This window comes from Rattus norvegicus, chromosome 8, assembly GCF_036323735.1.
Source record: "Rattus norvegicus strain BN/NHsdMcwi chromosome 8, GRCr8, whole genome shotgun sequence".
Taxonomy (NCBI): domain Eukaryota; kingdom Metazoa; phylum Chordata; class Mammalia; order Rodentia; family Muridae; genus Rattus; species Rattus norvegicus.
In genome coordinates, this window is record NC_086026.1 from 128,248,643 (window position 1) to 128,261,380 (window position 12,738).

At 51.1% G+C, this 12,738-nt stretch overlaps 1 protein-coding gene across 3 annotated transcripts in view; it reads right to left on the reverse strand.

Annotated features, from left to right (window-relative positions):
* Scn10a (sodium voltage-gated channel alpha subunit 10) overlaps nucleotides 1-12,738 on the reverse strand; it is a 112,326-nt gene that overhangs the window by 20,219 nt on the left and 79,369 nt on the right. For 2 of the 3 annotated variants that reach the window (NM_017247.2, XM_039080963.2), the window contains 5 exons: nucleotides 8,088-8,447; nucleotides 6,627-7,079; nucleotides 4,839-4,979; nucleotides 2,575-2,698; nucleotides 1,194-1,348 (listed from right to left, as the gene is read on the reverse strand). In NM_017247.2, coding sequence (NP_058943.2) covers nucleotides 1,194-1,348; nucleotides 2,575-2,698; nucleotides 4,839-4,979; nucleotides 6,627-7,079; nucleotides 8,088-8,447 — 1,233 coding nt within the window. The remainder of the gene's footprint in view (nucleotides 1-1,193; nucleotides 1,349-2,574; nucleotides 2,699-4,838; nucleotides 4,980-6,626; nucleotides 7,080-8,087; nucleotides 8,448-12,738) is intronic. The other variant, XM_039080964.2, reaches the window with a different exon arrangement.

Here is a 12,738-nt window from a genome sequence, read left to right on the forward strand (position 1 = left end):
CGCTAGACAGTAGAGAGAGGAAAGAGGAGGTTGCAGCAACGAACAAAGAAGGGACCTTTGCGGGGAGGCCTGTGGGGAGACAGGAGCTATGAGGTGCTGGGAGAGGGGATCCACTGAGCTGCTTTGGCCATTTCCCCTTGCCTTCCTCCTCCCGGCACCTGTCTCCTCCACAGGTTCCTCCTCATGGCCAGGAGGCCGTACGCTGGGTGGTCTGGCATTCAGTCAGTTCTCAAGCATTCAGCAGAATTTTTTTTTAAGAGAGCAAATGACATAGGACAAGCAAGACAAACAGACAGGGACATGGGTAGAGCTGAGGGAGAATGGGGCTCTAGTCCTGGCTTCCAAACAGATTAGCTTGGACCCCAGCTGAGCCTTTGATGCTAGCGTTCTTGCCTATGAAGCCTGGCCAGCTAGAGACAGAAAGTCCCTTCTGGTGTCTGTGTCACGTTGCTTAGTTAGGGCAGGCACTCCATGCTGCCCTGAGCCTAAGGCCATGGGAAGAGGACTTCTTTCCTTGTTCTCCGAGGCTCAGCCTTTGGCCGGTGGCTTTGGGAGCATCTCAGACCCTATCCCCTAAGACCTTGCTATTCAGAGTGGCTCTCAGCTGACGGCATCAGCCTCAAGCTGTAGCTTGTTGGAAATATAAACTCTCGGGTTCAGTCACCAAGCTCTCTAAACAGGCCTGCGATCATGTAAGCTCTCCAGAAGACCAGACTCGAGGAGAGGATGCTTGAAGGAACTGTGATTTCTGAAGAGGTAGCAGGCATGCGGTTTGTTAAGACAAGGGGAGATGGTCTTGATCCTCAGAAAAAGGTAGCGTGCCCTGGAGGTCAGGGGGTAGAAAGCCAAGGCTTTAGGGATCCACTCTGGGTGAAGCTAGGCTTTGCTACTGCCTAGTGGGTGACGTTGGGAGAGTCCTCTGATGGTTTGAATCTTAGTTTTTCCGTCTCTTAGGTGGGAGACATGCCCACATTGCTTGAACAGTTTGTGTCTAGGTTTAGAGTGCCATGAGAGGGATGCTGAGTACCTCCCCTGAGGTGATCAGGGCTAAAACCTTCCTCCCATCTGTAGCTGGGAACTTTCGGCTCAAGCCTTGGGGGCAGCCCACTGAGACAGCTCTAGTTCCAATGCCTTTAGATGGAAGTTTGGACCAGTTGGAGACCATTGAGGCAGGGATCCCACTTCCTCCTTACCAGCGCTCCACTGCTGAGCAGGATCATGAAGATGATGAAACTCTCAAACCAGCTGTGCTCCACGATGCGGTAGCAGGTCTTGCGCACCTGCCAGCCTGTGGCCCAAGGAGACTTGCTAGTATTCACGTTGCAGCAGGGACAGCGGCGAGTGCAGCCTGTGGGGGACAGACGGTGGACAGGACCCTGGTTAGCTCTAACTGTCAATGATGTAGGCGGACTCAGCCCACTGTGGGCAGCACCATTCCCTAGGCAGGTGGTCCTGGATGCTATGAGAAAGCTAGCTAAGTATGGGTCTGTGATCAAGCATGAACAGCATTCCTTCATGACTCCTGCTTCAAGCTCCTGCTTGAATTCCCTGCCTTGACTTCTCTCAATAGTGACCGTGACTTGGAAGTCAAGTAAATGCTACCCTCAGTTACTTTTAGTCGAGTGTTTTATCACACCGTGGCACAGAAGGTAAACTAGAATAGATAGTGATGGGTAATGCAATAGGACATCACTCTGGTCTGCAGAGAAACAATTGTGCTGGGAAATGCATTTCTGCACCACTGGGGAAGACTCCTTTTCTGGATCGCAAGAGGAGTGGCCCCTCCCAGCTCAGCTTCTGATCTAGCCTATTAGGGGTACCTCTCATCAGGTATTGATATTCAAATGCCCTTCCTAGGTTCCTTCTTTAATATAAACAAATCTAGTTGTCTCTATCCTTTTGTCTACATATCTCTGGAAGCCTGATAAACCCCTGAGTCCTGAATTTAATGTCATCTGGGAGGCTACAGCCTGACCCATGCTGGACTGGGGAACCACCACACGGCTGGGATAAGGCCTGGATCCAGCTTAGCTGAAATTCAAGTGGAGGCAGAAACTCAGCGGAATGCTGATCTCACAATTTCCACTTATTTAAAGCCACCAAGGCCATAATCACCGTCACAGTAGGAAGTAAGTATTTGTCTGTTCATCCATCATACGATTGTTTAGGGTGAATATGATGTGTCTCACTTCTGTAAATGCTATGGGGGAAAGTGGATCAGTATAGACCCACTTTATAGGATGGCACCAAAGGTCTAAGGGAGCAGGCACCCATGGCCTTTCTGGGGAGGCTTTCACATCCCCAACCAGTTCACAGTGACACCAGTATAGTATCCTTCCCCCCTTCTCACTCAAGAGGGCTAGTTTATAATCTGGCAAGGTGTTCCCGAGGGTGAGGGGGGAGGAGGGAGGGCACAATGTGCGCTGACGTGGATGTCCTAGCTGTGGTGAGCCTGTTTGCTTGGTTCCTGTGAACACCAGGTCATGGTTCTGGGCACAGAAGTGTTTAGCTCAGTGTTGGCCGGGATGCTCGCTCTGGATAGCACGAGCTCGAGAAGGTTCATGACTCTTGTACCTTCTGTGAAACAGTCATCGGGCTCGTCCAGGTCATCTGCCAGCTCGGGGATCTTCCTCAGGATTTCCTCTGGGTCCGGGCAGTCCACCGTGCTGCCCTCAGAGGAGCTCGTGTCATCCACTCCCTGCAGGGCAGAGGCTGGGGCAGTGAATGTGGCTCTTTGAAGAACCTGGCTCGTCTGCACATGGTCACTGACTGTCTGGTGGTGCTGGGATCCTTGAAGGGTAAGGAAAGCCCCTGTAGGGCCCAGGCTCTGCTATCTGCTGCTTTGGCGTCCTTGTGTGTTTAGGACTCCACACCTAAGGCCAGGACATGGATGTTCCCTGTGGAGCCCTGTGGCTTGGCCAAGATGGAGAATTGGCAATGGCCCGAGACACCATAATTACACCCATAAAGATGCTCAGCTTTCAATGCGCTTGAATATTTAATTGGGGAGCTGTGTTGTGGGGCCCTGCCGTCCTCCCAGCAGCACTGGCCTGTAATGTCTCCAGACGAATTCAATTAGGAGCCAGTGTTAGTGAACCTGATCGCTCTGCTAATGGAGCCAAATGGTAGGGAGGGACCCCATCTGTCACCGACAGGCCCCTCCCTGCCTGACCAGGGTCATAGCCAAGAAACTAAATTGAAATCTATGCTGAGGACTTATGGACAGAAAGCTGGGAGCAGGGAAGGCTAGACAGGGGCTCCGTGGGACAGGACGCCCACATACGGAGGGTCACAACCCCCCACCCAAACTATATCTCAGTCCATTCTGTTATCTTCGTTTTCTGTGGTTGGTCTTGCCTGGGCTCAAAGCCAGGAGCTGACATTCCTCACACTGAAGGGCTCGATAAGTCGTGTGTGTGTGTGTGTGTGTGTGTGTGTGTGTGTGTGTGTGTGCGTGTGAACTGTGTTCGTCTTATTTTGGCCAAGTCACACAGCTGCACTTGGGGCCAAGGTGTCAAGTTAAAGTCCTGTGCCCCTTGCGGTGGCAGCAAAAATGCTAAGTGTCTGGAGCTCGTATGTGCATCACGTGTGCGTCACGTGTGCGGGTGACTGTGTGAGAGTGCATGTTCACTCACATGCAGGTGTGGGTGAATACCTGAGGTTAGAGTTAAATGTCTTCCTTTGTTGAACTCCACAAAAGGCAGGGTCTCCCACTGAATGTGGAGGTTGAACTTGGAGCATGGATTTGACTAGATTGTCCACCAGGCACCAAGGATCCCCTTGTCTCTGCCCCTCTCCCCACAGCACTGGGATTATAGGGGTACACCACGAAGCCAAGCTTTTTACTTGGGTGCTGGGGGTGCAAAGTCAGGTCCCTGTGCACGCCCACCAAGCACTTTGCCGACTGAACCATCCTCCCTGCCCCGAGATACCGACTCTTAATAGGCCTCTCTTTGCAGAGAGACTCTCCCCCAGGATTTGTAAGTGACACTACGGTTTATTTTTACCTCCCCCGGCATCCTGCAGCTGAGTGTTCTCCCTGCTCGGTTTTTGTGAGGCTGTCAGTTCGCTCTGCACCTGTAGACAGCCTCCCTCTACCCCAGGCTGCTTTTGGCTAGAGAGAATGATGTGGACAAAAGACGGAGGGGGGGGCATCCCCGGGAAGACTCCCCCGCCCAGGGAGCACCTCCGACTCTTGCTGTTGTCTCTGAAAGATTACCTGACTCTCTTTGTTCACTGTCTTTTGTCCCCCCTTTCTTGGCTGTCATTTTCTGGGCACTTACTCCATTTCAGACAGGACCTGAACATTTGACGAGCAGTTTCTCATCTAGGCTTCCAAATAACCTCACCAAATAGGTACTGCCACAGAGTTCTATATAGGCACTGCCACACAGTTCTATATAGGTACTGCCACACAGTTCTATATAGGTACTGTACACATCCTATATAGGCATCCCACACAGTTCTATATAGGCACAGCCACACAGTTCTATATAGGCATTGCTCACATTCTACACAGGCGTCCCACACAGTCCTAAATAGGTATTGCATACAGTTCTATATAGGCACTGCACGCAGTCCTATAGATGATGACATAGATAGATGCTTAGAGTGCGGAGCTGGCCCAGGTCCTATAGCCTGGGGTACCCACACTTTCCTCCCATCTTACAACTAACTAGAGTGAGGTTCAGCAACATGGCATGGTGTGAGTCGCTGGAGGATGGCAGATGGTCCCGCAGCCGGGAGCAGCCTTGTCCAGTCCGCACCTCCTATAGGACCAACACTCCTGACGGTATCCGTCCAGATGTCAGGCCTCTCTAGGAAGCTCACATACCTACCTCGGCAGGGACCTGAGGGCTATCCTTCCTCTTCCAGCTCTCACCCAGGTATGGAGCCAGGTCCTCAGAGGACATCATGGAGGCTGGGCTTCTGGCTGCCTGGTGGTTTTCACACTTTTGGACTTGTGGCAACTGCTCCTGCTGATGAGAGAGGGCCCGTCTGGGTGAGAGTCGATTTCAGTTGACCGCTTCCGAATGGGAAGAGCTTTTGCGCGTGACAGGCCTCCAGAGCTAAGGTCTTCACATGTGCACCTTCCATGCATAAAGTGTACATACATGTGAACTAAGGGGGTGGTGTATAGGTCTGTATACAGCTCCGGACTCCATTTGCAGGTATGTAACCTTAGGAAATCTATTTAATCTCTCTGATTCTTTTAGTTCTGTGTGCAAAACCAGAGAGGTGAGATTTACTTCATGTTGTTCTTCTGATCACTAAATATATTAACCCTTATACAATCCATTTCGGGCTCCATAGGCGGTAGCCGTGGTCATTGGAACCTTGCCAGAGGTCAAGCTGGCCATGGGCTAAGGTCACTTGAGCACTCCTATCCCCAAGGACCTCAAGGGAACCGAACATGTCCCTGAGTTGCAGACAGCTATCAGAGAGTTCGTGCTCTTTACTCCCGGGAGGTGACACTCTGGCCTCAGCTGTCACTCAGACGAAGGAGTCTAGAAAATGACAGTTGATAGCAGCTGCTGCTGGCACACAGATGACAGCTATGGGGGACAGAGAAACCAGTTTGGAGAGCTGTGGACACCAGGCATAGTTTCAGGGCCTGGCCAGCAGCCTTGAGTGTCCCTAGGGTCCCTGGATCCCTGTGCTCTTCATTGAACACAGTGCACTCCCTGAGTCACCAAGGTTTGTGAGGGCTGATGTACCAGCTTAAAACACTAAGAGCCCGTGCAAGGTGTTGAGAGAGAGAGAGAGAGAGAGAGAGAGAGAGAGAGAGAAAGAGAGAGAGAGAGAGAGAGAGAGAGAGAGAGAGAGAGAGAGAGAGGGGTGCCTCAGGGTGCCTTCAGTTCTTTGGTTCTGAAGGGAATGCCATTTCCTTCTGAGGTCTCTTGTCTGGAAGAAAAGCCTGTGAAGGCATCAGAGAATGACCAGGACTTTTCTGTTCTGGCAGAGATGAGGTGAGCCTGCTTTCTGGTGGCCTCCTGGTACTGGAGATGCGCCCTCAGCTGTTCATGTAAGAGCCTGGGCTATGGGTGTGGGGGCACCTGTGCGAAGGAGAAGGAATGTAATGGCAAGCGCCTTGGGGTGGTCTGCGTCTCGCTTGCTGCCCCTGACCCCGTTTTCCTCCTCAGGACGCTGACTCTTTGTTCTAGGCTTTGGTGAGGTGGGCGCTTACCCTGGAATGCTGGGTGTGGCTTCAGCCTTTATTCAGCTGGGGTGCCTGAGCTTGGATTTCCAGGAGCTCAGGTCGTGTTGGAAAGCCTCTCTGGTGGCTAATCTACTTGGTCATATTTAGAATCCCCATGGAAACACACCTCTGTGTCCTGTGCTGAGTAACAGGGAGAAAGTGAGCTGAGCACCAGAATTCACCTCTCTCTGTTCCCTGACTGGGCCCCAGGGTGCTTGTGCTGTCCTCACCGTGAGGGACTGACGGGCTTTCGACCACGAGCCAAGTGTGTCCTCCCCACTTTAAGTTGATTCTATCAGATACGCAGTCACATTAATGAGAAAAGGAATGAACACAGCTACTCATCAACAGTTCTCCTTTCTGCCTAGAGCCACTCTGCCAAATAGCCCCTTCCTGTGGCCATCTGTCCTCTGAGGAGACTTCTTACCTGTCCCTTGGGGTCCTCTTCCTGCCAGGAGCTCTGCGAAGCCTGCTCCATATCTTCCTCGAGCTCGTCGAGGTCAGATTCCCCCTCAGCAATGGGCACAGAGACCCACACGTTGGGATCAGTGATGAAGTCCCCGTGGTTCTCCTTGGGGCTACTGAGAGCTGGCTTTGTCAGGTTCCCCACTGCAGCACTGACAGCATCAGTGGCAATGTGGTTCTTGGCCTCTGAGCTGGTGAGTGGGGGCTTCATGCCCAGCTGGGTCTCCACCTTGGGCCAGCGGAATCGGCAGTGGCTGCTGATGTAACTGGCGATGGCCCTGCTGGCCCGATGGCCAAGTACCTGGATCCTGGCCAGTGCTAACTGCAAGTTGTTCACCTCCCCGTCATCCTCTGGAGCCGTGAGGTTGTCCGCGCTGAAGGAGTTCAGCAGTAAAGCGATGAAAAGGTTGAGCACCTGAGAGAAGGCATGGAAGGGAAGGCACATCCATAACTTTTCACGGGCAGCTGGGAGACAGAGAGAGAGAGAGAGAGAGAGAGAGAGAGAGAGAGAGAGAGAGAGAGAGAGAGAGACAGAGACAGAGACAGAGGGTGGGGCAGAGAGAGACAGACAGACAGAGAGACAGAGGGTGGGGCAGAGAGGGTGGGGCAGAGAGAGAGGCAGAGAGAGAGAGGGCAGAGAGAAAGAGAGACAGAGACAGAGACAGACAGAGGGTGGGGCAGAGAGAGAGAGGACAGAGAGACAGAGACAGACAGAGGGGGGTGAGAGAGAGAGAGAGAGAGGAGACAGAGAGACAGAGAGGAGACAGAGAGACAGAGACAGACAGAGGGTGGGGCAGAGAGAGAGAGAGAGAGAGAGAGAGAGAGAGAGAGAGAGAGAGAGAGAATGCTCTGCTTGGCTTTCCTCCTTTTCATGCAGCGCAGGACCCTAGCATGTGTGAAGGTGTCACCCACATTCAGGGAGCTCTTTCCTCCTCAGTTACGCCTCTCTGGAAATGTCCACACAGGCACACCCAGAGATGTGCGTTCCAGGTGATTCTAAATGCCACCCCCCCCAACAACTAATATTGACCACCACAGAGGTTCTCCAGCATCTTCACGGGCACAGTCTTGATCTCTTTGGCCTACTATTGCACGAGTGCTCCCCAGTGTGTAGCCCACATGGCTTTGATAATGTCTGTATGTGTGTGTGCCTGTGTGTGCCTGAGGACAAGCCCTGCTGGCACTCCTCAGGAGCACCCCAGCTTGTTTTTACTGAACTCACTAAACAGATGAGGCTGGCTAGTCAGCAGGTCTTGGGGATCTGTCTCTGCTCTCCAGCACTGGGGTCACAAGAGGGTGCTGCCATGCTTGTTTCGGGGTGAGGGGGATTGAACTCAAAAGCTTCATGCTCACAGAGCGAACACTACACTGACTGGGCTGCCTACGCAGCTTGTAACTCACCTGCGAGGGGGTTACTACTCACCACTAGGTTGCCCAGCACCATCACAGTCAAGAAGAGGATGAGGCAGATGGATTTCTGGCTGACCTCCATGCAGACCCACATGTTCTCGATCCACTCCCCGCAGAGGATTCGGAAGACGACCAGGAAGGAATGGAAGAAGTCACACATGTGCCAGCGGAGCTTCTCGCCGTTCCACACGGAGACGCCGTCCTTGCGGCACCCGTAGTCCTCTGAGAGAAGCTGCTTTCCGACCAGGGCGAAGATGAAGACGATGATGGCCAGGATAAAGGTCAGGTTGCCCAGGGCCCCCACGGAGTTCCCGATGATCTTGATGAGGGTGTTCAGGGTGGGCCAGGACTTGGCCAGCTTGAAGACCCGCAGCTGTGGGAAGAGAGACACTGTCTCGTGCCCTGGTTGCTCCTCTCACCGTCTTCTAACTGGTCTTGACTGGAAGTCAAGCTCCAAGTGGACTAAGCACCAAGGCATCTCCTGAGTTTGGGGGTTGGAGGGGGAGGGCTCACAAGAGGCTATTTTCAAAGACATTTCTTGGAGCTTCCAGTGGTTCCTAAGTTGAAGTGTACCCCACCAACCGGCAGACCCAGGGGCCTCACACCAGGAAGGCTGCTAGCCTGTCATCTGTTTCACAGCCATACACTGGATCTCTCTGATGTGTTTAGCTGTAACTGGGACTCACAATAACAACAGCCTCACTCTTGACTTGAAGAGGGCTAGCTTCCTTTGCTCAGGGCACAGTCCACTGCATTGGAGACACATTGGTCAGTTGTTTTTGTTTTTGTTCTTTTTTTTTTAGGGCATTTTGTATCTTGGAATGGTTGATAGCATTTGCTGTTGCCACTAATTCTGAAACATCATGGATCCAGAATGCACACTGGGATTGACCAACCAACTCCCTTACCTTACTGAAGTCCAGTCATGCCTGGCCTGGTACCTAACTGGTCTGTGGGGTACGTGGAGAAAGGCAGTGGGCCCCTTCTCTTGTGGAATTAATAGTTAGAGACTGAGCTAGGATGGAGATTTAAGCCTTTCATTGTAGGGGACGGGGTCATGGCTTGCCATAGAAGAAGGAGGGACTAAGTTCAATCTCCAACACCCATATAAAACTTGGGTACAGTGGTAAGCACCTATAATCCCAGTCTGACGAGGCAAAGACAGGAGGGTTCCTTGGGGTTTGCCAGCCAGTCAGCCTAGCTGAATCGCTGAACTCCAGGTTCAGCTAGTAATGTGGATCTGCCACACTCCTACATCAGCCCTTGCTCAGCTGTCATTAGAGAGGCTTCCTCCTATGGCGGACAGGAGCAAATACAGATCCACAGCCGGACACTGAGCAGAGAGACCTTGGAACACTCAGCCGCTATCAAATCCCTCCCTTCAGGGCTCAGGGAACCCCGTGTAAGAGGAGGCAGAGTGTAGGAGCCAGAAGGGATAGAGGAGGCCGAGAGAACAAGGCCCTCTGTATCGGCTGGGCAAGGCTCAGGTGAACTCAGAGAGACTGAGGCAGCTCGCACAGGGCCTGCATGGGTCTGCACCAGGTCATGTGTGTATACACTACGGCCTCAGGTTAGTGCTCCTCATGGGATTCCTGCCTGTGAGGACGAGTGGATCTCTGATTCTTGTGCCTTCTCCTCTTGGGCTCTTTTCTTCTGTTTGTCTTGCCCAACTCCAATGCCATAGTTTTGTTTTATCTTCATATATTTTATTTTTTTATGTTTTATTATTATCCCTTAGAAACCTGTTTGTTTTCTAATGAGAGACAGAAGGGGAGTGGATCTGAACAGGAGGGAAAGTGGGAAGGAACTGGGAGGAGTCGAGAGAGGTGAAACTATTCGGGATATATTACGCGAGGAAAAAAATGTATTTTCAGCCAAAGGGGAAAAAGCAGAAGTTGTGGAGAGTGATTGAGGAAGACATGTGATGTTGACCTCTGACCTCTGCCTTCACGAGCACACACGTGTACACAGTTGCCCTAACATGAGCACACAGACATGAATGTGCATGCACGAACACACACACACACACACACACACACACAGAGGGGGGTGAAGAGAGAGAGAGAGAAAGAGAGAAAGAGAGAGAGAGAGAGAGAGAGGAGAGAAGAGAGAAGAGAACCTTAAGTATAGATGCAAGCAGGCTGAGGTCTACAACAAGGGAGAAGTACCACGCACAAAGATGCTTAAACATTTGAAAATACATTTGTGTGATCCTCTAGTTCTCCAGAAAAAAATATACAGGCTCCAGTTTTGGCGAGCCAGTCAGTGTGTGTGGATGGGACACCTGCTAGGAGACACACTCAGGCCTAGGTGTTGGGACCTGGTGCTGACCAGGAAGGATGGCAGCCATTCCATCATCTACGAAGCAGGGACAATGCCCAATGTGTCTGTCAGCTTGTCTGTGTGAGGAGGAGTCATGCTCACCTTAGGCCTGATCTAGAAAGCACTCTCTTCATAGAACACACAGAGATTTCAGGACCAGTCCTTACTGGCCAGAAGCAGTTGGCAAACACGAGAGAAATCGGAACCACAGTCTTTCCGCAGAGCCCCCTGTGGAAGGTGTCAGGGGATGCAGACTTCCTAAACAGAAGTCTTCGTTCTCACTAAGCTTTGAAGAGATAGAATGGGCAGGAGAGATAGGTCCTGACCCTGCATGGCAGCCACCCACCACACTACAGAGCCACAGGGACAGTGAGGGACACCGGGACATGCTTATTGGCACCTGAGCAAAGTATCAGGTAGCCTACCCTAGAGCAAATGTCAGGCTGGAGAGATGGCTCAGCAGTTAAGAGAGCAGACTGCTTTGCGGGAGACCAGGATTTGGTTTCCAGCACCCATGATGAATGGCTCACACTGCCTGCAACTCCAGCTCCTGGGATCTGATGCCCTCTTCAGGACTCCAAGGGCAGTGAGCTGACATGTACACACACACACACACACACACACACACACACACACACACACACACACCTCTATATCTATGTATCTGTCTATTAATATCTATCTATCTAGCTACAATCAATCTGTCTGTCCATTTATCTATCTATCTGTCTGTCCATTTATCTGTCTGTCTGTTAGGCATTTACACTTGCCTTAAATGGACCTTCTCTATGAAAATTCATGGTTTCCTTAGGAGAGGTAGAAGGGCTAAACATTACCGTTAGAATCTCCTTAGTGAAACTGGTGATAGCTGTCATTAATCCCTCAGTCTGGGACAAAAGTGGAGTCATCTTCTATTACTTTTGTCTTTATAAAAGACAAACAACAACGAGGACCTCCCCACTCGTGTTCTACAGTCTCAGTGAGTTAGCACACATTAGGTCAGCCAGTTAGCACACATTAGGTCAGTCAGTAGGCACACATTAGGTCAGCCAGTAGGCACACATTAGGTCAGCCAGTAGGCACACATTAGGTCAGCCAGTAGGCACACATTAGGGAGTCTGTCCACTCCTAGGGCTGAAGGGCTGCAGTCCGATGGCCATCACCTTTGTCCCACAGCTAACTGTTCTCCGGAGTCTTTGTCTAGCTTAGCATTATGACCAAAGAAGCTCCTCACAGACTCATGCAATCGTTTACAAACAAGTATTTTTGGTGAGTGTTGAATATTCATCTATCGTTAATATACTACTTCTTTAATTAATCAATCTCAGAATTAATATAAACACTTCACTCCGAGGGCAACAGGCCTGAGAGCAGCAGTGGGTACTTATTCGGCTAGAACTGACTAGAAGTCTCTCTCTCTCTCTCTCTCTCTCTCTCTCTCTCTCTCTCTCTCCTCTCTATTCTCCATATTTCTCTCTATTTTCATATTTCTTCTTGCTCTCTCTCAATAGTTCTTTCTTTGCCATCTCCTCTCTTTCCTTTTCCTCTCTTCTGTTATTTTTCACAACCACAAGACCTGTTTCATCATCAAATGGTGACCTCCCCGACACGGATCAGACCTGCTTTTCACTCTGTTCTAGAAAGAAAGCCTCCTCATTAAAGAAAGACAGCACTTGCTCATTACACAGGAAGTGCCGGGTCCATCCCCAGCACCACATAAAACAGAGTGGGCGTCTGTGACCCCAGCACTGGGGCATGTAGATGAGAGAATTCCTTGGATAAATAGTGAGTTTAAGACCAGACCAACTATAGGAGACCCAGAGGAGGGGGTGGGGGGAGAGAGAGAGAGAGAGACAGAGAGAGAGAGACAGAGACAGAGAGACAGAGAGACAGAGAGACAGAGACAGAGAGAGACAGAGAGACAGAGAGACAGAGACAGAGAGAGACAGAGAGACAGACAGATCAGGGGTTGGGGATTTAGCTCAGCGGAAGAGCACTTGCCTAGCGAGCGCAAGGCCCTGGGTTCGGTCCCCAGCTCCGAAAAAAAGAAAAAAAAAAAAGAGAGACAGACAGAGACAGACAGAGACAGAGAGACAGACAGAGACAGACAGAGACAGAGAGACAGAAGAGACAGAGACAGAGAGAGACAGAGAGAGAGAGAGAGAGAGAGAGAGAGAGAGAGAGAGAGAGATTGGCTTCTAGTCAGGTTCTAGCTAAATAAGTACCCATTGCTTCTCTCAAGCCTGTTTCTCACCATACATTACAGAGAATGTTGGACAATAAGAATGTTAAGTCTACTATTAGTGCATAGATAAAGCGAGCAGTTCATCTAAACACTAAAC